This window comes from Camarhynchus parvulus, chromosome 28, assembly GCF_901933205.1.
Source record: "Camarhynchus parvulus chromosome 28, STF_HiC, whole genome shotgun sequence".
Classification (NCBI taxonomy): domain Eukaryota; kingdom Metazoa; phylum Chordata; class Aves; order Passeriformes; family Thraupidae; genus Camarhynchus; species Camarhynchus parvulus.
In genome coordinates, this window is record NC_044598.1 from 4,334,947 (window position 1) to 4,361,542 (window position 26,596).

The window sequence follows — 26,596 nt, forward strand, 5'->3', positions numbered from 1 at the left end:
GCCTCCGCCGCTCCCCCGTGCCCGGCCGGCGGCGGCGCCCGCCCCATGCGCCGCTGCTGCCCGGCGCTCTGCATCCGCACCGCCATCGACGCCACCGCCATCGACGCCACCGCCGACATCTCCGCGGCCCTCGCCCCCGTCCCCGTCCCGCCTGCCGCCGTGTCCCGCCCGCCGCTGCTGGTGCTGGTGCTGCTGCAGCGCCGCCCCGCGCCGCCCGCCCCCGCGGCCCCGCCGCACAAGATGGCGGCCGGAGGGAGCGGCGGCCCCGGCGGCCTCTCCTCCTCCTGCCCGCAGCCGCCGCCGCCCCCCGCCGGGCAACGGGGCCGCGGCCGCCGCCTGCACCAACGGCGCGCCCGCCTCGCCGCCCGGCCTCACCTACAACCAGAGCGGCGCCGCCAACCCGCCGGCGGCCAGCGGCGGCGCGGGGGGCCCGGCGGCGGCGGGGGCGGCGGGGGCAGCCGGCGGGGCGGGCGGTCCTGGCGGGGCGCTGCAGCGGGAGCCAGTGTACAACTGGCAGGCGACGAAGCCGACGGTGCAGGAGCGGTTCGCGTTCCTGTTCAACAACGAGGTGCTCAGCGACGTGCACTTCCTGGTGGGGAAGGGCCGCGGCTCCCAGCGCATCCCGGCGCACAGGTGGGGCGGGGGGCGCGGGGATCCCACGCGTGGGGATCCGGGAATGCGGGAGGGGTGAGGGGTGTGGGGGCACCCAGCTCCATGGCCCTGCGGGGTGGCCGCGGGTCCCGGGCCTCGGGAGGGTCGTGGGGGCCGGCCCGATGGGCCTGGGGGCGTCCCCTCACTCTCCCCACACTGCTAAAGGAAATCGCCCGTTTATTTGACAGAAGTGCCCCTAAGGCATCGCTCCTCCTCCTCCTGTCAGGGATCACCCTCTCAACCCCCAAATTGCCCTTCGAGGATGGCTCGTCTCCCCCTCCCTCCCCGCCCCCCGTTATTCCCTGAGGGAATTGCTCACATATTCCCTCGGAGCACTGCATCCTTATCCCCCTCACTTCCCATCAGAGATTGCTCTTCTCACCCCTCTGTGTTGTTCCTCAGGGAATCACTCCCTTATCCCCCAGAACTACTTCTCGGTGATTGCTCCCTTTGCTCCCTCGTGTTTCTCCTCAGGGAACTGTCCCCTTATCCACCAAAACTGCCCCTCAGGGAATGTCTCCTTATTCTCAGAACAGTTCCTCAGGTATGGCCCTTCGTCCTCTTCAGGGATGATCCCTTTGCTCTCCCATCGGGGATGGCCCCTCATCCCCAAAACTGCCCCTCAGACATGGCCCTGGGAGTGCTGTGGGTTCTCCTGCAGCCTTGGGTGGTGATGTGCCATCGAGTGGGGTACAGGGTACAGGGTTTTGGCTGCTGCACCCTCCCCTGTGAGGAGAGAAGAAGGGGTCACATAATTGCACCCCACATTTCACCCCCTGCTCAGGGACATGTCCTGAGCACAGGACCCCCACTGTGGTCAGTCCGTGCTGCCCCAGATCTCTCCCAGCCTTGGGTCAGTGTCGTGCCTCTCCTCAGGGTCACCAGCTCAGGATGCATCCAGGGTTTGGGTGAGAGTGTTTTATCCAGAGGGATGACATGAGTGGGACAGGCACAGCATGGAAAACCCCACATCCCTGGGTGTCACTTGGAAGTAACCCTTGGTTTGGTGGGAAGCAGAGGAGAGGAGGAATAGTCTCCCTCATCTGCCTGATCCCTCCTGACAGAGATCACCAAAATCCGTGAGAGCATTGGGGATGGAATTGAAGGAACAATTATTTGAGACCCCAAATTTCAGGTGGAACATTTTAATTTTAAAATGACCTTTATTGCATCTTTTCTGAAGCCCTGTGTTTTGGGGGTTAATCCACTACCATGAAGAGCTGTGTTGAGAATGACACCTGGGCGTGAATAACCCGTGGTGGTTAATGCTTAAGGCTGAGCTGCCATTTAAGAATTTGCAGCTCAGAGGAGCTGGGAATCGTGGAGCTGGGAATCGCCTCCACCTGGATGATGCAGATCTGATGTGGCTGATTGACATTCAGCTGGTTCCTTGGGGGAGCTCCAGTGAATCCATATGTGCCTCCCTCTTCCTCCCAAGGAAGAGCTCAGAGATGGAACCAACTTTAATTGGGTGGGGGAGGTTCCTTGGTGTGCCTGGAAGTGGTGCTTGGCAAAGGGAGCCTCACTCCAAACAATTTCAAACTATTGCTTTTCTCCTAAGTGCTCATATTACTGGAAGTTCCCCCTTCAGATTTCCCCCTTTTCTCTCACTTTAAGAACAAGCCATACTTGTTCTAGGCTGGTTTGAGTGTTTAGGGTGTCAGGTTTGCTCTCTTATAATTTGAAGCTTAATTAGTATTTGGGTAAGCTTGGTCCTGTCCTGAGAACTAGGCTTGCTGGGTGGGGACAGGTGATGTTCAGCCCAGAAATAAATGGAAAATAAATGAAGATTTGGAAAAAAAAAATGTCCCCAAAGTGAGATGCTGCTTAATTGCTATGAAATTCATCTGGTGCTCTGGGTGGTAAAGATAGAATGGAGTGTGTCATGGTGTGACATCCCACCTAAGGGTTCTAGAGATTTTAGTAAAACTTGTCTGTGTGATGTTACAGCTGGGATATCCTGGTGATTTATGAAGTACTGTGGTTATTTCAGAAATAAGAGAGCCTAAAATAAAACCACCCAGACCCCTTCTGTGCTCAGTTCTTCCACAGCACCTCAAGAGTAGAAGATACTTTGGGTTGGAATTGAGTTGCAAAGCAGCCATGGGTTCAGTTGGAGAGGTGCTGTTTTGTTTCAGCGATCAGGGCAGGTGCTGGTGCTTTGTCAGATGTCTGAAATCATAAACTCATGGAGTTATTAATGCTGGAAAACACCTTTAAGATCATCAAATACAATCATCAGCCCAGTGAAGCCACTTAAACCATGTCCCCAAGTGCCACATCCATGTTTTTTGCACACTTCAGGGATGATAACTCCACCACCACTCTGAGCAGCCCATTCCAGTGCTTTACAATTTTTTCTGTAAAGACATTTTCCCTAATATCCAATCTAAACCACCCCTGGCACAATAGTGCACAGTTCCCACATAAGTATTTCTGCATTCTGGTTTAATTGTGTAAATTTTTAAACCAGGCCAGGTACCCAAGCATAGCTGCAGGAGGAGCAACTCCTAAATAGAGTTCTTGGACAGCTCCTTGTGGTGCCTTGAGGAGTGGTCTGCAGCATCCTGCCTGTCATCCTCAATATGACTTCACTGTGTGCTGGGAATGGCTTTGGCAGACTGGGAAGAACAAATAATCCAAGAGATACAGTCCTGTGGGAGCTGGAAGTGATGGTGCAGGTGATTCCTGGTCTGTCTTCTCCTGGATGGAGCTGAGGGAATGTGGAGGGTTTGTAGGTTGAGGTGATGAAGTGGGATGTGCCCAGTGAGCACAGGTGATGTTGTCCACAGGTGCTGGTGCCAGAAGAGGTTTCTGTCAGAGCTGTAGGTTCAGGAGTGTTTCTGAGTGCACTTGGAAAATTCAGTTAATGGCCCTAATCTGAAAGGAGGGGAGATTTAGATTAGATATTGGGAAGGAATTCTTCCTTGTGAGGGTGGGCAGGCCCTGGCACAGGGTGCCCAGAGCAGCTGGGGCTGCCCCTGGATCCCTGGCAGTGCCCAAGGCCAGGCTGGACAGGGCTGGGAGCAGCCTGGGACAGTGGGAGGTGTCCCTGCCATGGCAGGGGTGGCACTGGATGGGCTTTGAGGTATCTCACAACCCAAACCAATCTGGGATTCTGTGCCTCAGCAGTTCGTATCAAGCCACAGAAACAGACAAAAGAAACCTCACAGAGCAGCCAAGAGCAAACATTTATTTGATGTGTGAGAGCCCAGGTTGTAGATAAAAGGTGTGAATGCATTTGACTAAAGGATCAGCTGTCCAAGTATCTGCAGCCCTGAGAAGTTCAGGTGTTTCCCACCTGGAGGAGACTCCAGACCCTGTGGAAGTTCCTTGCCTACCTTGAAGCAGGCCCTGTCTCTGAGCCTTCAGCTCATTCCCTCTTGCTGCTGAATCAGCCATGAAGAAGATGGGATGGCCTTAAATTTTTTTTTATGTCAAGGCCAGGCTGAGCAGCTGCCTCGAAGCTTCATGGCACCAGCATGGCCAAGGTCAACACATTGATTAGACCCAGCAATAAGAGGGAAGGGTTTTTTTTCTTTACCCAGATCTGCTTCATCGTGCACAGTATCAATGGGATTAGAAATGTCTAAACCTCATCAGCCAGGAACTGCATGGGTGCATAATTAAACTTGTTAATTGGCCAGAAAATAGGGCCTGAGAGTGAGCAGGGCAAGCATGTGGGGATGCAGCCCTGTGTGTGCTCCAGCCTGGGAGATCTACAGCTTGGTGACAGCCTGAGTAGATTCTGGCTGTTGTTTCCAGGAGTCTCTTCTGAGCCCATCCTGTCTTTTCTCAGGCATGTATTCACTCACAGTTCCTGTGTCCCATGGCTCCTGCTCCCCTGCAGGGCTGCTCCTGCCTCCTGCTCCTTTCACCCAGGGTCTGCATCCTCTGCAGCCAGCACTCCACCAGCAGCAGCAGCTTCTCATCACCTCTGGTGTCACCGAGCTCCAGCATGTCATGTGTTGCTGTGTTCCTGTGCCAGCTCTTTTGGAATAGATATTTTAAGGTTTCTCTGCAGTGGTGCAGATGGAGGAGGGAGCTGTTCAGTGGGGTAGTTGTGGGTTTTGAGTGGTTTCTTATGTTATTGGTGTTACTGTAGTGCCTGGAAAGGAGCAGCACTGGTGGGTGTGCAGATGCAACCAGGTGACAAGTGGCGCCAAGGTGAGCATGAAGCAGTGAAAGTTGTGTCAGGAAACAAAATAGCAGAAGGAAAGACATTTTCTTGCGGGCCTTCCACAGCCTGTAGTCAGCTTTGGGTCCTTTTGAAGACAAATTAACCTCAAGGAAGTTCCTGTGACTCTTACTGCTGACAGTCAGTTTACTTTGGCTCTTCCTGGTGCAGAGGGAATGAGGAGAAATCAGATGTTGCTTTCTTAATTCTTTAGTTCTATTTCTGCTTATTTCTCTGCCTCCTTTCAGTAGTCCACTCTGTTTTGGCCACAAAAGTGTTTTAAAATAACTCTTTGTTGGATTTTCCCATCTAAAACAAACCCCATCTCTTCCTCCTGCAGACCTGCATGGCTGGGGGAAGCTGGTGGATGGTGTAGGAGGAGTGGTGAGCATCCCTGCTTTTCCTGGAGTGTCTTTAGAGCAGCTTAAGAAAACACTGGAGAGAGAGAGGGATTTTCTTATGTTAATTATGTTCTCTTAGTGTTTTAAGAGAACTTCAAATGTGGAGTCCTGGGTTTCTCTGGCACCTCCTGGGATCCTGTTAGGGCTCAGCAGTTTACAAAATCTGACTGATTTGTTCCCGACTGAAATGGAAGCAAACATTTGAGAGTTTTTTTAAATGAATGCCCTTTTCAAATAGCTTCTGAAAGCTCTTGCTCATTGAGGACCTGTACTGTGCTGGCTGTGAGAATGAAAATTTGAGACTGCAATTAATATATGTTAATTTTTAGTATCAGACAAAGCCGGCAATTGTTTTGCCACCGTCGCTGCTTTTGGAGGAACAAGGATTTTTGTTTCATCTGGCAATTCTGGTATTGTGAGGAAGGTTTTTATTTTTCTTGACATTTTTCTTGAGAATGGTTTGACAGAAATATGCATGTGTGTACTTTTTTGTAACCACTGTGGTTTGTCCCGAGCTCCCTGAGCCCATCAGGAACAATGAGCCAGCTCGTCAGCCAAACTCCGTCACAGCAAATGAGCCTGGCACATCCACGGAGCTTCCCTCCACTGTATCCCTGGGAAGCCTCTTCTGGATGGGAGGGGAGGGAAAAGGGAGAAAATGAAAACATTGTTTAAATGGAAATTTCCTACTTTTGAAAGGTCATTTCCTGTTAAATCTGACTGAAATTCCTCCGTAGTGCTGGACTTTCCTTGGGCTGGAGGTTTCTGCCCCAAGCCTGCTGTCTTCTGTGGATTTCTGTCTGCAGTTCTTGCTGCTTCTCTGGAAGTGTCCATCAAACCCCTGCAGCAAGAACCTGGAATATTCCAGCTTTTTTCTTTTCCTAGTTGGTAGAGGAGTGGTTGTAGTCATCTCCTGCAGCCTGGGCTGCAGTGCTTCCCTTCTGTGCTGAGTTGTGACCTTCAGTTTAACTTCAGGGAGCTGCATGGTGGCAGACACAGGAATCCTTCATGGCAAAGGCTCACCTCTGCATTTTTGAATAAGAAAGTTTGCAAAATGGCTTTTTAAGTCCTGAGGCAGGTACAGCAGTTTGAATATACAAAGGCCTCTCAGCAGCCCAGGCCTGAGCCTCTTCCTAAAACAGGAGATGTCTGTTGAGGGGAGGATCACCTTGTTTGCATGGGAGTGCTGGGACATAATTTTTGCTATCAAACCTGTTTTGTGCAGGTTCCTGCTTTCAGTCTCTTTAGAGCTTATAGCACCCTTCTCTGTGCCAGTATTGCCATGTAAGCTCCCAGCAGTGCTGAGGTTTGTGTGCACCTCTCTGTGCTGGTTTGCTCTGAGGGAGGTTTGTTCTTCCCTCTGGCCTGAGCCAGAGCAGGTTATCCATGGAAGTGCTCAGCAACATGGGGAGGGCAGCTCCTGTGCCAGGGCTTGGGGTCTGCAGCTCCTGGTGCAGTTTTGTGTTTTGGGAACTTGCTCTGCCATCACAAAAGATGTGTGCCTGGGCCTGTGGGTAGTGTGCAGTGACAAGTTTTCCATAAGTGTTTCCAATAGGTGACTGTGGGGAGTTGCAGCAAGACTTGGGCTCTGTTTACTGGAAGAACTTGAACTCCTTAACTTTGCTGTTTCTTTGCTTCTCAACATTGGGATTATGTGAAAAATGCTAATCACTTGTTTTTAAAATTTTAAAAGTTTAATAGTAATAAAATGGTTATAAAAATAGTAATACAATTAGAGTAATTATAATTTGGACAATTTGAATTAGGACAATATGAGACAATAGAGACAAAGAGTTATAGACATCCAGGTACCTTTTTTCTGGGCAGCACAAGCCTGAAAAAGGACACAGTTAACAGAAGATTAACCCTTAAAAAGAATAACCTGTTGCATATTCATACACTTCATACATGATGCATAAATTCTATTCAAATACAGGATTCTGTCTGGTCATTGTTAACATCTTCTGAATCTTAACAGCACCTTCAAGGTGGGAAGAAGTTCGTTTCTTCTGATAAGAGGGCAATAAATTCTTTTTCTCTGAAAGATTCAGGTGTCCTGTGGCTGCTATTTTGCTGCAAGTCCTTTCTTTAAAAAAAAGTATCTTACATAGCATAGTTTCTATTTTAACATTTTTTTAAACCCAAAACTGTATTTAACACACTGCTTAAGAGAATTAATACAGCATTACTTTCTAACACAACACATATAATATTCATTTTAATATTTGTGGAAAGCCAATCATAAAATGCGCATTTTTCACAGATTATACATAGGCTCCTACAGGGGCTTTACAAAGCATGTGTATTCTCTTCCATAATGCCCAAAATCTGGCCTTTGGGGAACCATTCCTGTGCTGTATGCCAGGACAGGCTCAGAAGGAAGTTCCTTGCAGCTTTGGTGCTTTGCAGCAAGCCTGACCCTCCCTGCTCTTGCAAAACACTTTTGCTTTGACTCCACAAATGATTTGCCTTCCCTGAGGGTGGCTTTGGGGATAAGCAACCAGCCTGGGATTATTTTGGAATATAACTATGATTTAACATAAGGTTTTATTTGCATGTTTGTGTTTTTTCCACGTTAGGTTCGTGCTGGCCGTGGGCAGCGCTGTCTTCGATGCGATGTTCAATGGTGGGATGGCCACAACCTCCACAGAGATTGAGCTGCCTGACGTGGAGCCTGCTGCCTTCCTGGCTCTGCTCAAGTAAGCTGCTTCTAAAGCACAGCATAACTGGGATGCACAGATTTAGTGTAGCAAAAAAATGGTTTTAATGAAAGCAGGGAAGTATTTGTAGAGTGGAGATTGTTAATTTCCAAAATGAAATGCCTCTTTGATCTGTTCAATGGTATTTAAATGCTGGTGTTAAATCCCAGTTTTCTTGGGTAAAAGTCTACTGCAGCTACTGCATTAAAAGAAAAATTATATCTATATGTATAATATTGTCCATTGTGTTATAGCTTCTTATTCACTAATTGGTTTGGTTTCATCTTAATGCTCTTTGAGAGAAGAGAGGAAAAGCGATCTTTTGAAAGCTGTGTAAGTTACAAACACTTGGAGCTTGTTTAGGTCGTGAGCAAGTTGTAACAGGTGAGCAGGGGTGTGTAATAAATCTCAGCCATTCCATGTGGTATCAGCCTTTGTGTGGATTTTATCCCTCTTTTGGAGAGCTGGGTTGGAATTTCTATTTCCAGTGTGTGTTGCAAGTCTGTGTGCTGGAGGAGGAGGAAGAAGGGGCTGTAACATCCTATTCACCAATTCCTTTAAGCTTGGCTGGTGCTGTACAACATCCAGCAGCAATCCTGAATGGATGCTGGAAAGTCATTGTCCTGTTTCTATAGGATTTCTGTAACCTACTTCCAGGGGTTTCCAGTCCTGTGCTCTTGTTCCCCACTCGCTTCCTGCTGGGAGCAGTCACTATATATAGCTCTGGCACACTTTTTGCTTTACCTTCAGAAAGTGCTTTGGTCCTGCCTGTGCTGTCTTGGAATATTTTAAAATTGATCTGGGCTAGAATGAAAGGCCAGAAATAATTGGGAGCCCCGAGCCCCTTCCCCTTTGGCTCGCTTTAAAGCAGACACCAGCACGTGGGGAATCCCTCTAATTGGGGTGTGCCTACCAGCCATGTGGATCTCTCTGGAGTGCAGAGCTTGTAACTATCTTTAAATCAAATTCACAAATTCACTAGATATTTGTGAGGCCCAAATATCCTGTGAATTAGAGGCAAAAATCCTGATGTTTCCCTGCCAGTGCTGAGATTTCAGCACTTGATTAAACAGCGATTTCAGAAGAGAACCCATCATGTCAAAAGACAAAGTGTTGAGTTTAGGTGGATTTCAACAGAAATATTGACTTTTTTTAATGGAAGAAGTCATTGGTGGATTACCTCAGTGCTTCTGAGCTGTGTCCATGGTCCAGTGACATCTTGGGTGCTTAAATCTAGAAATGAATTTTTAAGTTGCTTTTAAAATGCTCAGAGCTTGTACCAGAGGAAGTTTGGGTGCTGCTTTCCAGGAGAGAGCTGACCAAATATGTGGTATGAGTTCCTGGAGTAAAACCAGTCCCTCCAACACTGATCTGGAATGGCAGCTGATCCTTACATATGTCTCTGGACTTGGTCCAAGCCATGATCTAATGCTGTAGGATCAGGAGCTTATCCAGGGACAAAGTGCCCATCCTGAATGTTCTGCAGAAGGTCCTATCTGGATGCTGGATTGTGATGGAATTTGTGGGCTAGTGACCTTTAATAGGTCTGCTGTAATTGTGTAAGACATTATTTTTATTATTATTATTATTATGTTAACCTAAAGATGAGAACACATCTGATTGTCTGGGATTACAGTCTAAATGTTCTTTTAAATTGATACTGGGTTTTTTCACAATATCACAGTTTTTTTACTCTTGTTGTCTCTCTCTCAGCACCCACTGGACTGTGGTAAACAGAAATACTGACACAGTCACTGAAGTAAACAAATAATTGTTTTTAGAGCCACTGTGTTCTTTTAATCTTGGAATAGAAAGGATTGCTCAGTGCAAATGGGGCTGGGAAAGGGTGTGTGCAAAACACATTGATTAACCTGTGGCATGATGCTGCTACTGACAAATGCCCTGGAGCAGCACAAAGCCTGCTTTCAGCAGTGACGGTGCTTCCCTGCCTGTGGATCACACTGTTGATGCTTCCCTGAGTGGCATCCTGGTCTTCTCTAGCTGGAGGAGCAGGAGTTCCTCTGCTGCAGATGGGAATGCTGCCTGGCATTCCCCTGGAAGAGCCCTTCCAGGAATAGCAGCCACACAACCTGCTCCTGTGTCCCCTTCACAGAATGCAGAGCAAAACATTGCTGGAGTTTCCAAAATATCCCCTGGAACAGGAATGCCAAGCACAGTTAACACAATATTGCATCTCTGTGCTTTGTGTCCTTGAGATCCTGACTGGCAAATGCTCCACTGGTTAAAGGAGATAGAGTAAAAAAAACTCTGCATGAGCTGTTCAGCCTGGAGAAGAAAAGGCTCTGGGAAGAGCTCAGAGCCCCTGGCAGGGCCTGAAGAGGCTCCAGGAGAGCTGCAGAGGGACTGGGGACAAGGCCTGGAGGGACAGGAGCCAGGGAATGGCTCCCACTGCCAGAGGGCAGGGCTGGATGGGATCTTGGGCAGGAATTGTTCCCTGGCAGGGCGGGCAGGCCCTGGCACAGGGTGCCCAGAGCAGCTGGGGCTGCCCCTGCATCCCTGGCAGTGCCCAAGGCCAGGCTGGGCAGCCTTTGGGAGGTGTGGAAGGTGTCTGTGCCCATGGCAGGAGCTGGAACAAAAGAGTCTTTAAGGTCTCTTCCAAGCCAAACCATTCTGGAATTCTGTGATAAGGACTAAACCACTGCATTACTAATTTTACTGAGCTAAGCCTCAGTTCCTGCTGTCTCTGGTCAGTGAGTTCAGGTATTAGGGGGCTCAGTCAGGTTTCTTTTGTTTTTCAGATCATGAATGTACTTCCTTGTTTTGGCCTAACAGTGGAGGCTGGTGCTTTGCTGCAGCATGGCAGTCCTTGTTTTTCACTGCAGTTAACTCTTGCTTTGTGCTGAAATTACACTGTGAACTGTACTTAAACATCTGTGTCATGAAATGAAACAGTTCAATCTGTAAAGAGATGAGAAAGGGGAGTGTGGGTAAAGCACCTTGTGTGCAGTGGATGGATATGTCTGAGTGCTTCTCAGCACTTCTGAATTAGTAGTGTAAAATGGAGTTTCTCTTCTGAGGGAGGCAGGCAAGATTGAAGATTGATTTGTCCTTGTTTATTCTAACAGCCAAAAATATGAATTTTAAGGGGTGCCCTTGGCCAGAGACTGTTTTAGCCTGGTATAAGTGGTAGGCTGAGAGCTCACTGGTGGTGAGATGCAAGCCAGTTTGAGCTGCTTCTTCAGTGGAAATCCCAGCTGTTAAAAGTTATACTGTAAAATGTCTGCTAAAAAAAAACAATCTTGGTAAACCAGAGTCAGAGGAAAGGATGTGAAAACCCTTCTACCTCTCCAGTAGGGGAAATGGACCAGGATGACAGGCAGAGGCACAACCATGTTTTCTATAAATTACAGGGGTTTTACCATGTTACCTTAATTCACCACAGCAATGTTTGTTTGCATGTTTTCAGATTTCTTTACTCAGACGAAGTTCAGATCGGACCAGAGACTGTTATGACAACACTTTACACAGCTAAGAAATATGCAGTTCCAGCCCTTGAAGCTCATTGTGTGGAGTTTCTTAAAAAAAACCTCAGAGCAGACAATGCATTCATGCTATTAACTCAGGTGAGTTTGTGATCATCTGCTGTCAGCAAGGTCCAGCACAGTCAGAAAATGGGAATTTTCTGGGTGTTCCAGAGTTGATCATCCAAAGTGGAGCAGCTCTGGGTTGCTTTGAATTCTTCCTCACAGGAGTCCAGCACTGCTGAGCAGGTTCTTACAAAGAACAATATACAGCAAACGTTGCTGCTGTTTCAGATCTTTCTGTTTCACTGTGGCAGGTGGTTCCTTCCAGAGTGTGAGCTGGGGATGGAGTTAACAGGGTGGAAAGATTTCATCTGCCAAGAAGAAAAGTGGAATGAGAGGATTTCCGTGTGTTACAGAATCAGGACTGGTAATGCTGAGCTTTCTCTCAGTGCTGTGTCTGGCTGCTCAGCCATTCCTTGAAGGACTTTTGTGCAATACTTTTCCTGAAGTGGGGGTGAAAGAAAACCTTTTCATGAGTGCTTTGGTTTATTTTCCTGGGAGAGGAGAAAGGTGCTCTCTTCCTCAGCCTGTTCCAGCTGCACCTCCTGCACTGAAGGCTCACAGACCCGGAGTGTCAGAGCCGCTGTTCCTTGCCCTGAGTCTGATCCAGTCTCTGAGGGTTGGGCTCCTCCACCTTCCACTTGACTCTTGAAGCAGCAAAGTAGGAGACAATGTTTATAACTTCTGCTTAGTTTGGAAAAGATCACACTTTGCATCCAGGTTGATTAAATGAGCATCAGTCATCCCCATTTCCCAGCCCTATCTTCTCTCTCTGGTCCCTGTCGCTCTCTCTCAGACAGCTGATGCCATATTGGTGACATCCACAGTGCTGTCATCTGTGTGGTGGAGTCTGGCACTGCCAGGGACACCCTGTTCTGGGTGCTGTAGGAATAAGAAACACACAGGCTTTGTGTGTGACTTTCTTTCCTTCGGGGAATGGGCAGACTGGAGTGGCTCTGGAGGGATATTTCTGATCAGCCAGCTCAGGAGAGCTGCCGTGATGTCTGATGTTAAATAGAGCTTGCAGAGGAGTTTCCCAGCTGCACTGAGGTGGGAACCAGCACACCAAGGTGCCCTGGCTCTGAGGGATTGCCTGTCTCAGCCAGCATTCCTGTCTGCTGGACTTTTCCCCTTGTCAGGAGTACAGGTGTCTCAGGCTCTGGCTGTAGGTACCATGTGGGTGGCAGTTGTGCAGATATTGAAGCAGTGCTGGCCTGAAGCAGTCACTGCTGGGCTATTTTCTCAGGATTAGACTGGGATTTTTTTTTTGTTTAAATATTTGGATCAGTTCTCAAAGTAGTTCCATGTTACACTGCTGTTTGCAGGCACTTGTCACCACTTAGGTTCAGCTCCTGCTGCAACACTCCATGTCCTTCTTCTTCACCTATCCTCTTTAACCTGGCCCTTTTCCACATGCCATGGACAGATGAGGCAGCCCCTGAGATGGGGGGATCCACCCTGCACTTCCCAGAGGCAGATTCAGGACTTGAAGGCTCTTGATTGGGCAATGGCAGCCAAATCTGTGCTCTCATCTGATGCATGGTGGGACATTTGCAGCTCCTTAGCTGCAGCTTTCCTGTTCTTTGGGTTCAGCAGTTGCAATCTGAAAGATCAGGAGTTGTTAGCCAGGAGCTGGGAACAGATCTTTCCCATAGACTGAAGTTTTGGGGAGGAATATTAAACTAGCCATTGCCTCATGATGGGTTAGAGGTGTTGGCTTTTGGTGGTATTCCTCATGCAGAGATTTTTTGTGGCTTCCTGTGTCTCTGCACTTGAGTTTGTAGCTTTGGCAAGGTAGTATTTAGGTTTATGGTGACTTCTTTACAAAGGTCCTTCTTTGGCGAAGGAGGAAGGTATCCCTGTGTTTCAGGTGCCAAAACCAAAATACTGCCTGGCACTCTATCAGTGGCACTGAGGCAGGTGAAATGCCAGATGGGGAAAGGCTTTCTTGATGCCCTTTGTTTGTGGCTTGCTCATTCTGTATGATCATCAGTGATGATTCCCATCTAGTTTTATGTTCACTATTTCTCTGTATCAAGTCTGAGATGTTTGAGGCAGGTCTTGCTTGAGAAACGTGCCTGATCTTCATCACTGGCTGCACCTCACTGAAAGGATCTCTTCTCACAGCCCTCTTGTTTCTGGTCCTGCAGTGTGAAAACCTACCTGTTTTCTGCTTTCACTGCATCAAACCAACACCCTCTTCAGTAAATTACAGACCTGAGATAGATCTTGTACAAGGCATTGCCCAATAGTTTTAAGATCATGGAGCTGAGATCCCAGTAGAGCCCCAAACCTCCTTTTTGTGTGTGCCTGCCCAATCTGCTGGTCCAGCAGCTGTGTCACTGTCTGTCTCAAGCAACTGCTGATCAGTGGCAGAAATATCAGAGGCAAACAGCTTTCCTAATTGATTGTGCCTCTTAGTGAGCTGTGATCCTCTTTCATGCCAGACACGCATCCAAGTGTCACTTTGATCAGCAAGGAAATAAAGCTTGCCTGGAGCTGCTGTGGGGGAGAGCTCTGTGAGTGTAACTGAAGTCCTCACGTGTCCAAAGAGCCACTCCAGTAGTAAAGTCTGAGTCAGTCACAGCTCTTGATGCCAAGAGTGTAAAGGCACTGGCAGCCCTCCAGCCCCTGGAGCAGGTGACAACTGCTGAAGTTTCCCTGGGCTCTGAGAAACTGTTGTTTCAGCTTCCTGCACTTGAGGTCTCAGCACAAAGATTGGCCTTGCTGAGCTCTGCGTGCCACAAGCGGGGCTGAAGCAGAAGATGCTGGAAGGCACCTCCTGAGTGATGGAATTCCCAGCTCAAAACAAGAGTTTTAAACCTTACCTATGGCAGCGAGTTCAAGTCTGGTGTGTTCTTGTTAGGTGTGAAGTCAGGGCAGTTCCTTCCTAAACAACAAAACCAAAGCACTGAAGTAAGAGATCATTTCGTGTTTTTTGTGTGTTCCTCCCATTTCTGCTTATGCTGGGCACAGGGCTGCTAACACGTGGCAGTCCAGGGTGATCTGAAGTGGCAGCAAAATTGTTACAAGACTTCACTTAAGTTGGGCAGAGAAATTCTGAGCAGCTCTCTAGGCTGTTGTAAGGCTTTTCTTGGAATAGTAACCTATTTTGGGACAAATTCTTTAAGGTAACTGGATTAGAGTAGCTGTTTCTGTGCAAAACATGGAAATGCACTAAGCAGGCTGTGTACCCTGTAGGGCTCCCCAGGACACCCAGGCACTGCTGCTACAGCTTTTTCTTGCTAATGCACAAGATCAGTGTGGCTGTTCTTACAGAATAAGCTGCCTCTGCATTATTCCTAGAGCAAGCAGGCCTGGAGTCACTGGGCAAAGCTTTCTTGTAAATAGAAAAATGAAGTAAAAATTGCCTGTGCTCAGCTGCCAGGGTCAGTGTGGTGCTGGAGAGCACGATTGGTGCCTGCACCCAGGCTGTGTTAAAACAAAGACGTGCCTGAAGACATGTACAGCTGAACCAGGGCTGCTGCCAAACACAGAATTTTCTAGTGTTTGCCTTGTCATGCTTAACTGCTTGTGAAAGGCCCAGTGGATTCCTGGTGCAGTCAGGCATGGTATTGCTAATGAAGATGGGCTGTGTGAGGGGAAGGGGGATTCCTAGAGTAAACTTTAAAATACCTTTCTGTTAATGATGCTCTTTCCTGCCTAGGCCCGGCTGTTTGATGAGCCCCAGCTGGCCAGCCTGTGCCTGGAGAACATAGACAAGAACACCTCAGATGCCCTCAATGCAGAGGGGTTTACAGACATTGACCTGGGTAAGCTCTTTTCCACCCCTCCATCTCTCTCCCTGCTTTCATAACCAGCTTGTCTCCAAAGTTGTTACAGGTTAGTAATGCTTGGCACTTGTGGCTTGGCTGTTCTGGAGCAATCAGTTGAATAGTCTCTGGCACAAAGTGGCTGGAAACAGGGAAATTGCCAAAGAGTTTGCTGCCTTGCCTGCAGAAATACCCTGGAATCTGCTTACTTTGGTGCAACTTGAGTTTTCTGGGCATGACACAAAGCCCGCTTCCTGTGTTGATGTTGGCAGGTTTTGGGTGGGTGTAAACTTGCCTTTTTTTGTAGAGTTGGCTTTCTTCCCCAAGTCTTTGTCAGGTTTTGGAGTTAAAAAGGTGTTGTGTTTTTGGAAGCAAGGACTGGCTATTTTAATTACTGTCTGCAGTTTCCAAACTTGCTGGGCACAGTTAATGAACATTAAAATTCAGGCTTTAACCTTCTTCTAATGAGATGGGCTGTGGAGGTAAGGCACGGGTCACCTTCTGGCTTTCATGCTGCTTGTTTCATCCAAATTTGACGTCAAGCAAGTGGCAATTCATCCTCCTGCACTTGCATTAACATGCCAATTAAATGGGCTCTGTTTGCTGCTCCAGTGAGCTCCTTGCTGATGGAATATTCAGATAAATCTTCCTCAGAGGCTGCAGGCAGCACTTTTGGGAGATGCTGTCGGTTCAGCCGCTTCCCCTTTTCCCTTGGCTGTGCACGGGGTACTCCTGGCGAGGTGCAGGGCGGCTGATTTGGGGTTCAGAGGCTGAAGCTGTGCCTGTTGTGGTGCCCTGCAGACACGCTGGTGGCAGTGCTGGAGAGGGACACGCTGGGGATCCGGGAGGTTCGCCTGTTCAACGCCGTGGTGCGCTGGTCCGAGGCCGAGTGTCAGCGGCAGCAGCTCCAGGTGATTCCAGAGAACAAGCGGAAGGTTCTGGGCAAAGCTCTCTCCCTTATCCGCTTCCCACTGATGACTATTGAGGAGTTTGCAGCAGGTAACTCAACAAAGGTGTTTCTGGCAATCCTGGTCTTTGCTTTCCCTCAGCTACAGAGAGACAAGTCACACAAAAGAGGGTTTTCTCCGTGTATGCTGTAGTGATTTAAATATGGGATTCCCCCTGCATTCCTCCCCATTTTCCCTCATTCTCCCCCTAAAAGGCTGGAAAGGGACATTTCATAAGGGCCTGGAGTGATAGAAAAGGGGGAATGGCCTCCTGAAGGAGGGCAGGGTTAGACTGGATGTCAGAAGGCAATCCTGTAGTATAATAATATATAATTCTGTAGTATTCCAGTGCCATAGGGTGTGAGACCCTGGCACAGGGTGTCCATGGCAATGTCCAAGGTCAGGTTGGACAGGGCTTGGAGTACTCTGGGATAGTGGAAGATGTCCCTGCCATGGCAGAGGGTGGCACTGGATAAGCCTTAAGAGCCCTTCCAACACTCTTCTGTGATTCTATGATTACAAAATCTACTGTCTGAATGTTGTTTTCATCCATGCCCATCCTCTCATTTTAAAGCCTGCGGTGCTCCCCTGGGGAGAGCAGGGGGACCACAGCTGTGTTTGCTCTCACAGCATGGTTGGATGGTTACTGTCCCATTCAGCTGAGAGCAAAGATCCGAACTGGGATTCACCTGCTCCCCTTCCCAGCCATCCTGAGTGTTTAAACTGCACAAAGCTAGTGGAGTTGCAAATAATTGGTGTTGATCATAGCCTGTTCCCAAAGAGAAATGGGGATGTTTCTCCCCATCCTCTGCCTGTGGTGGTGTTGGCCCTGTCTTGCCAATGCTGTTCAGAGCAGAGCCCCATATCTCAAAAACTTTGAAAATGTTCTTTGAGCTGCAGGCTGGGTGTTGTTTAGTCTGTGTCTCAAAGTATTTTTCAAGTTTACATTAAGATCTTGATTCACAGAGATGTCTAACTCATTTCACAGCTTGGACTATAGATTGCCTTGTTTTCTTTTCATTGCTTGTTGTCTTTCACTTCATCCTCTGGGGATTCCCCGGGGATTGGAAGCTGGCAATTGGCTTAAAGAGTTTTCATGCTAAAAAGACACAGTGGAGCCATTTTCCAGACTGTAACTTGTTTCAGGCTGCAGTGCTGTGTACACAGGAGCAAACAGGGGCACTGACCCTTCCTTTGCAGGTCACTTCTCAGGGCAGCGCTGGCATCAGCTGCTCAGTCCTTCATGTCCCTGTTCCCACGTGAGGAGGGCTGTTAGTAAGGAGAAAATCTGGGCTTCAGACTTGGTCCCCACTCTCTGCTTGACCTGTCACAGCTGTGATGTGGCCTTAGGGAATGTGGATTTCTTCAGTGAAGCAGAGACCTTTGCATCTTTCTGCAGATCCCATTTCTTTCAATCCTTCATTGTGACCTTGTATCATTCTCTCACTGGAAGGAAAGTGTTAATTTTGGCATGTTTGGGTTGAAGGCTTTGAGCTGGGAGTGCCAGTGCCCCTCCTCATGTTGTCTGTCCCAAACTGCCTGTCCTACTTGGGCCTTTCTGCTTTAAGAGAAATTCTTAAGTTTTCTCCATCCACTTTAACCTAAAAGATGAACAAAACCCCCAAACCTGGGGGACTGCAATGATCAGGTGTTCTTTAAACAAGGAATTAACTCGGAATTCCTTCAGCTTTGTCTTTTTTCTGAGTAACTCTGATTTCTGTGGTGATCACAGCAGAGACAGAGGAGGGAAACCTTTCCCCTCCACACCCCTCTCCTCCAAAAGCCAAGAAAAGAGGGAATTTTACAGCAGTGATTTCACCAGTTTATTGTATAATCTGCTATCAAACCTGGGGTTTTGCATGAAGATGTTTTAACTGGCAAATGTGTCCCTCCCTCCCCTTAGAGCAGGTAATTTGAAACATTGCAGAAGTGAGTTGCAACAACACAGGATGAGTTCAGACACATCAACGAGGCTGATTTTTTGCTGAACAAAGTACCCAGAAGCTCATTTACCTTTGAGGAGTCGACTTCCTTGAATTCTTGAGTCTCTCCCCATTGCGTCACTGGACCAGGTTATGTCTGGGAAATGTCATGCTGAATTTAACCAGCTACAAGTAGATTTGGACCTACAAGGAGCTGGGCATTTGTTCCCCACATTAAAGAGCAGTTAAATGCTGTTGTTTCCCCAGTACTCAATGGTCTTGTTTCTGTTCAAAGCCTTGTGCAAACAGCTGTAGAGAAGCTTTTGAGTGTTAGGCTAACAGACTAATTTTATCCAGTTTCACTTTTGAAAGTATTTAATGTAGTTTGCAAAGATTGAGTTCAGCATCACTGAGTTGGTTGCCCAGAGCAGCTGGGGCTGCCCCTGGATCCCTGGCAGTGCCCAAGGCCAGGCTGGACAGGGCTTGGAGCAGCCTGGGACAGTGGGAGGTGTCCCTGCCATGGCAGGGGTGGCACTGGATGGGATTTAAAGTCCCTTCCAACTCAAACCAGTCTGGGATTCTGTGATCCCTCTGGAAAAAAATGTCTTGTTACTGGAGAAAAGATGAGAACCTGCTCCAGCTCTTGCTAAAATCATTAGCATTTTTCCCAAGGTTCTACAATAAAGGTAGAATTCAAATTCAAATGCAAGATGTGGATTAAATGCCTGAAGGAATGAGCTGAACCTCCTTTGTCTTGAGTAAAAATATTCTTCAACTTTTTGAGTTCATAGTAACTGCATGACAGTCCCTCTCCCTCCTCCTCATGGTCCTCCATTGTGTCTGAACCACCAGTGTGGATGTTTGGAAATCCCTGTCTCTTACCAATGTTGGCATTTCCAGGAGTGGGGCAAGGATCAGCTGCATGCTTTTGGGTGTTTTTGGCAGCCCAGTGCATTTGGGCTCCACAGTTAATCACAGTTCCATGTTCCACGAAGGCTCTGCAGCCCATGACTGCCCTGTGGATAAGGGCAGCACCTTTGTCTGGGGTTTAATGTCCTGATGCACCACTGGGATCCCATCTCTGATGGGGGTTTAGCCTGGTGCCAGCTGCAGGTCAGGCTTGTTTCCCCATGAAAATCCCAGAGGATTCCTTCTGCTTATGCAGTTCTGGGGCCCCCAAGATCAGAAGGATCCAGAGCTGTTGGAGAGTGCCCAGAGGAGGGACATGGAGCTGGGGAAGGGGCTGAGGAGCAGCTGAGGGCACTTGGCTGGTTCAGCTGCAGCCCAGGAGACTGAGGGGAGGCTCCTCGGGGGCTGCAGCTCCTCCCCAGGGCAGGCACAGGGGCAGGGGCTGAGCTCTGCTCTGGGACAGGGACAGGAGCCCAGCAAGGGCTGGAGCTGGGCCAGGCCTTGGCATGGAGCTCAGGGCAAGGTTCTGCCCCCCGAGGCTGCTGGGCACTGCCCAGGCTCCCCAGGGAATGGTGCCAAGGCTGCCAGAGCTCCAGGAGCTCCCAGGGGTGCTCAGGGTCGGGTTGTTGGGGTGGCTGTGCAGGGACAGGGGCTGCACTGATCATCCCTGAGGGTCCCTCCTGGCACAGAACATTCCAGGACTCTGTGCTTCCCTAAGGCTGACGGCACTGCCCCTCCCCTCCCCTCTGCAGGGCCTGCCCAGTCGGGGATCCTGACGGACCGGGAGGTGGTGAGCCTGTTCCTGCACTTCACCGTGAACCCGAAGCCGCGGGTGGAGTTCATCGACCGGCCCCGGTGCTGCCTGCGGGGCAAGGAGTGCAGCATCAGCCGCTTCCAGCAGGTGGAGAGCCGCTGGGGGTACAGTGGGACGAGTGACAGGATCAGGTCAGCTCTGCGCCCATTCCCACCCCTGGACTCGTGTTCCTGAGCTTCCCACTGCTCTAGCTCTAAACACTCAAGGTTCTGTGCTAGACCCCGAATTTCCACCGTGTGACCCCACAGGGAAGGAGGTGTTCTGCTGGGCAGAACCAGCCCCTGATGCACTGACCTCCATGTTGCTGCCACTTTGCATCTCTGTTGGCAAAGGTTTCCAGGAAACGTAGCTCCCAGCACAGGCCTCCCTGGAGAGGGAGGGAAATAACCCCCCAAAGGCTTCCTGCAGCTTAGGGGCACATAAATGAGTTGTCACCAGTTGTCCCCCTGCCATGCTTTGTGGGGGACAGGTAACCAGTGCTCCATCAGGTTTGTTCCCTGCTCCAGTGTCAGTGTGGTTTGTTGAAGCCCCTTAACCTCTCCTGCTGGAGAGAGGGGTTGGGGTAAAGTCCTGCTGACACCCAGTGTGTTCAGACCTGAGCTTGTGGACAGCCAGCAGAGCACAGTTACAGTGACAGAGACTGGCAGGTGTGGCTGGAAAATGGTGCTTTGCAAGGCTTGTGTTCCCAAGGCAGAAAATGAGAGCAGGACAGGAGGGAATGAGGAAGCCTTGGGGTTCTTCCCTGCTTTGTGTTTGTCTTGGGTGGAAGGGGACTCACAGCAGTGAAGCTCTTCACAGCTTTTAAGATGGTTCTGTTGCACTGGAGCTGTTGGTGAGATCCTCAGGTCCATTACCCCCTGGCAGAGGGAACTGGTGCCAGCTCCAGACGCTTCCTGCTCCCACCTCTAACACCCAGAGATATTTTGGAGTTTGAGTTTGACTTCAGATTCAGCCTCTGCAGCATCAGGGTCAGTTCCAGCACTGAATATTCCAATATTCCATGCTGGTTGCAGAGCTGAGGCTTCCAGCCTACCCCAGGTGTTTGTTCTGGAAACACTGCAGGGCTAAAAGAGTTGGTGGGCAGATGAAGAAATGCTGTTGGCAGCTTGGCAGACCCTGAGGCTTCTGCTGCCTGAGAAGGTGGAGCTGTAGTGGGGCAAATACCCAGCAGGATTCCTGCACTCAGGAGTGCCTGAATCCTTATGTCTGCTCTTGGTAAATTTGGAATGCAGCAAATACCCAGCAGCAGGTGAACAATTCCCCAGGGCTCAGCAGTGAATACCCAGTGGTGTTTGCTGGGCAGAGCACTGGGAGGTGGGCACTGCTCCACACCCCTACCTGGGCCTGGAGGGCGTTTGGGGGTGCTGATGTTTTGCCACAACTTGGAAACACTTCCTGAGCCTGGACTCTGAAATTTGGGATGGGATTGTGCAGCTTTGTGTTTCACTGGCCCAGTCAGAGGTGTGAGTGTGCAGCTGATGGTTTCTGTGCAGGGTTTCACCTCTTAGTAAGGGCTGCACTTAAGTCTGTGTAGGTTTGATTAAATCAGAGATGTAAAATCAGCACAAGTGGAGATATTTGTGTATCAGCTTTGTACTGGAGCAATACAGGAGTGGCAGGTTTGGACTGACTTTCCTGCTCTGTTCCTGCAGGTTCTCAGTAAACAAAAGGATATTTGTAGTTGGGTTTGGATTATACGGATCCATACACGGGCCAACGGATTACCAAGTAAATATACAGGTAATTCTCTCTGCTACCTTAAAAATCCTGGCTGTTTTAGGGGCTGACAAACACATTTTAGTGCATCTGTAACAAAACCTGAGGTTCAGAGGGACTGTGTGTGTCCCTGGGCAGTGGGGCTGGCAGATGTAGCAGGGGCCAGATGGGGCGCTGGGGATCAGAAGGATTATTGCTCTTGATTTTATTGCACACGTCATTGCAGCATCTCCCCAGCTCTGCTCCCAGCTTTGGGGCAGTTGGGAGGCAGTTTGGGAAGCAGCTGTGCATGATTTCCCACCCCGAGCAGGCTGGGAGAGGCTCAGTTGTCTCAAGTCCATCATGATCTTGTCCAAAGAGCAGGTGGAGCCCGTGGATGCTCTGGGTGCCCATGTGCCACCCCCACTGCAGGAGGACTGACCCCAGGAGAGTCACTCCAGCACACAGGGCTGGTGTGATGAGCACAGGCTGTCAGCATTTCTTCTTGATTGTCAGGGCTCATCCTGCTGCCCTGAGCTCTGGGGGGAGAAGGGTCTGAGCACAGTGTGGGCTTGCAGTGCTGTGCCAGCCTGGGGGTGAGGAGGGGCTCTCTGGGACCCACAGCTCTGTGCTGAGCTCAGAGGGGCCCAGAGCAGCTGTGGCTGCCCCAGCCTTGAGAGTTCAAGTCCAGGATGTGGCTTGAAGCAATCTGGGATAGTGGGTGGCATCCCTGCCCCTGGCAGGGGGATTGGAGATGGATGATCTTTAAGGTCCATCCCAACCCAAATTCTGTGATCCTTAAGGTCCATCCCAACCCAAATTCTGTGATCCTTAAGGTCCATCCCAACCAAATTCTGTGATCATTAAGGTCCATCCCAACCCAAATTCTGGGATTCTGTGGTTCTGTGATCATGGCATTGCATTGATGGGTGACACGAGTGATGGACAGTGCAGTCATCACAGGGCTGGTCAATCTGGGAGTGCCAGGGCCTCAGCCTAGCTCAGGGACACTCACATAAGTGGTGTCCAGATGCAAGCTGACCCTTTCTGTGCTGCAGATCATCCACACAGACAGCAACACGGTCCTGGGGCAGAATGACACCGGCTTCAGCTGCGACGGCTCCTCCAACACCTTCCGGGTCATGTTCAAGGAGCCTGTTGAGATTTTACCCAACGTCAACTACACAGCCTGTGCCACTCTAAAGGTACCAGCTGGGGTGGGGGGAGCTGCAGGCAGGTGAGGGCACCTGCTTTAGGTTGTCAGTGCAACCTCTGGGCCTTGCTCTGTGTCCTTTGAGGCCAGTGGTGCAATCTGCAAGGTCTCTGTGTGCCCTGCTGCTGCCATGAGCTCATTCACCCCCAGCATTCAGAGCTGTTTTTTTGTGACCGAGTTCACAGGGGTCTGAGGATGAGGGAAGAGATGAGGATCTGACTCCATGTTTCAGAAGACTTGATTTATTATTTTATGATATATATTATATTAAAACTATACTAAAAGAATAGAAGAAATTATTTCATCACAAGGCTAGCTAAGAATAGAAAAAGAAAGAATGAATAACAAAAGCTTCTGTCTCAGACAGAGAGTCCGAGCCAGCTGACTGTGATTGGCCATTAATTAGAAACAACCACACGAGACCAATCACAGATGCACCTGTTGCATCCCACAGCAGCAGATAACCATTGTTTACATTTTGTTCCTGAGGCCTCTCAGCTTCTCAGGAGGAAAAATCCTAAGGGAAGGATTTTTCATAAAAGATGTCTGTGACAGTTTTTGACTTACAGCACTGAGCAGGTGTTTCACTGGGGAGGGGATGGGTGATTTTTTTGTGTGGACAGCTGAGCTGTCAGTCCTGCAGGTGTGTAATCCAGAGCCTGCTGCAGTAATCTCAAAAAGTTCATATGTAGCTGTTGAGACCTGGTTAAATTAAGTGTTAAATTCTGATAGAGATGGGGTTGAGCTCAGGATACCTGAGGTGCAAATCCAGGAGGAAAAGGGAGGAACTGACATTCCCAAACCCACCAGAGAGCTTGGGCAGCAGCAGGGTCCTGACCTGTCCTTGTCTTCCATGACCCTGCAGGGTCCAGATTCCCACTATGGAACCAAAGGACTGCGCAAAGTGATCCATGAATCACCAACAACGGGAGCCAAAACCTGCTTCACGTTCTGCTACGCGGCTGGGAACAACAACGGCACCTCCGTGGAGGATGGACAAATCCCAGAGATCATCTTCTACACATAGTGCCACTGCCAGCCCGCCCTGGACTCGACTCTTCCCTGCCACCTCCCAAACTGAATCTCTGGCTGAGTTTGACCACACCAATTGGAGCCACACTAGCCAAAGGTCACAGTGAAACCATTTCAAAGCTCATGTTCTGCCTTGTGCTAGTGCTGCTGCTGCTCTCAGGTGCCAGGCCAGCTGGTGTCCCAGTGCAGCCCAGCTGGTGTCCCAGTACCATTTGTAGGTTGTCTGTGGCTTGTTGTTTTTCACCTCCTGATTAACCCTATCTAACAACGTGCGTTTTTTGGACTGTAATGAATGTAGATGCTTTTCCACCAGTCAGAAACAAGGCAATGAGTGGCTCTGGTTGTGGTTTCACTTGCCATGAGGAGATGGTCCTGCAGACAGACTCGGTCAGGGCTTGGTGGCCTCTGCTCTGCTCCAGCTCAGCAGTCCAGGCCACACTGCAGGGCTTGGCCAGCCCGTGTCCAGCACCTTCCCTCCCTCCCAGCAGCCTCAGCACACAGAGCCACCTTCAAAACTCATGGGAAGTGGCCTTTTCCCTGAGGCTTTGCTGTTCCAGCACTACACAGGCTTGGAGACCTCAAAGCTGAGCTCCTCTGGAGGGACTGAGGCATTTTCCTGCTCTTCCCACCCATCTGTGACAATCTTCACCTCGGGCAGTTGGTGGCAGCGAGGTGACCTCCCTGCAGAGTGGTGAGGGGCAGCAGCCTGGCCGGGCAGCTCCTCCTGCATTCGGAGTCCCCGTGGTGCTGCTTGCACACCCCTGGCACGTCCCAAGTGCTGGTGATGCTCAGCTCCCCCCTGAGCAGCCCCAGCTCTGTTGTCACTGGTCGTTGTCCTTTGCAGAGTGCCAGGGTTTGTCAGTTGAAGCAGAAGGGCACCTGCCTCACCTGTTCCAGGGCATTCCTGCAGTTTCCATGCACGTTTCCATGCGTTTCCCTCTGTTCTGTGCATTGCTGCCTCGCCCCTGCTGCCCTGATGGAAGCAGGAAGAGAGGCTGGATGTGCACCTGCCTGTTACCTAGAATGCAGCAGATGGACAAGGATTTACCAAATGGTTCAGGAGAAGGTGGAATATTCTCTGTGCTGGTGTGTGTTTGCACACTGCCTGTTGGCCAGGCACAGGAGGGGGATCACAGACATCACCTGTTGAGCTGTGGAGCTCGGTGACCTGGACGATACCCCTTGTTCAGGGCCAGCTGCTTTTCCCCGTGGCTGTCACAGAGAGGGTGGCTGGTCCAGCCCCACCCTCACTGCCCACGAGACTCTTCCTCCCCTCCTCTGCAGAGGAAGCTGGAATTAAGCTCAGCCTGGCAGAAAGACCAGAGCCATTGGAGTCTGCGTGGGACTGGCTGGGGTGGTGCTGCCTCAGGGCCCCTTCTCCGACCTCCTGCTCCAGCACACGGAGCCACTGCCACTCTCTGGGCAGCTGCTGCCACTGGATTTCACTGCTGGAAGTTGAAACCTGGCTGTCCTTGGCTGGAGCACGGCTTCTCCTCCTCCTCCTGCTGCCCCAGCCGGGATCCTGGGGCTGTGCTGGCTGGAGTCTCCTCCTCAGCCCTGCAGCAGCAGCCTGGGAATGCCCTGCACCTCCTCAGCAGTAGCTGTTAGAGATGCCCAGAGTGTGTTCTGTGCTCCAGGGAGATGGTGTGAGCTGTGTGTTGTCAGCCTGCTTCCAGGTGGGATGGTTCTAATATGGCCAGTACTAAAAACATAGAAAAAAATCCCAACCCTGGGTCCATGACCTGGTGACTGAACCCAACTCTGTGCAATGCAAACAGTGCTGTGGGATGGATTCACAGCCCAGGCTCTGTGTCCGTCAGGCTGTCTGTGACTGTGACTGTGCCTGCTCCTGTCACCACCCCTCTCCCAAGGGTGGGGGGAATGTCACTGCTGCCAGCCAGGGCCCGTGCTGGAGCTGCACCTTCCCAGGGGCTCTGATCTGGGTTCTGCACCTCGGGGCATCAGGTACAGGTGGAAATAGTGGAATAATTGGAATTTGAGAGAAGCAGAGCTGTGCACTTGGCTCTGGGAGGAGCAGAGGGCTGGGGCAGGCCCTGCCCAGCTGCAGGGGGAGCCTCCCCAGCTGTTCCCTGGAAGTTCTGTTGTTCTCATGATTATTTTGTTACGCAGATTCTCGTCCCAAATCCCACCTTCCTGCCCTCCCTGTGCGAGGCAGGTCTGGCAGCTTGTCCTGTCACGGAGGGAGAGGAGTCAAAACTCTGAACTACACCTGAGCAACTTCTGTTCTTATGGCTTTTCTGCAGTTTGATGCAATTCTGGCTTTTGTAGATAGATGAATGTAATTCCTTGTTGGACATGCCTGTTCCCAGAAGTATGAGCCATTCTGTTGTACCACGTCACCTTCCAGCAGAGCGGGCCCGGCCCGGCTCCTGTGCTCTTTGATGAATGTATCCGATGCTCTCGTCCCGTGTTCACACTCTGCTTTTTGGCCAGCTTTGTGATTTGTAAATAGGAAAACAATAAAGACATCGAGGTTGTCTTTATGCAGTTTCTTTGTGATGGGAGGAGAATGATGGATGCTGGAGTGGTGGAGGGGAGATCTGGGCCATGCTGGCTCCTGGCCCATCTCCCCCAGCTGAGGGTGTGGGGACCTCAGCTTCCCATCCATGGGGTGTGGGGTGAGCCAGATCCTCGGGACTCCTCAAGCCTGGCAGGCACTGCTGGGGAGTCCAGACCCTCAGGGTATGAGGTGGTGGTAGGAGGGCAGCAGGATGGCACAGGGTGGGCACACTCTGGTCTGGGTGATGTCATTTTATGACTGAATTTCTTGAACCTGAATTGGAGGTTTTTGACAATT

At 50.1% G+C, this 26,596-nt stretch overlaps 1 protein-coding gene across 1 annotated transcript; it reads left to right on the forward strand.

The window, feature by feature from the left end:
- Positions 1–26,276, forward strand: BTBD2 (BTB domain containing 2). Its single transcript, XM_030966778.1, is given in 10 exon segments — positions 1–303; positions 305–633; positions 7,809–7,928; positions 11,356–11,512; positions 15,141–15,246; positions 16,048–16,245; positions 19,777–19,969; positions 21,491–21,578; positions 22,592–22,738; positions 23,612–26,276. Coding segments are annotated over 10 exon segments (1,758 nt in total). The 5' UTR covers positions 1–45; the 3' UTR covers positions 23,774–26,276.
- The last annotated feature ends 320 nt before the right edge of the window (positions 26,277–26,596 follow it).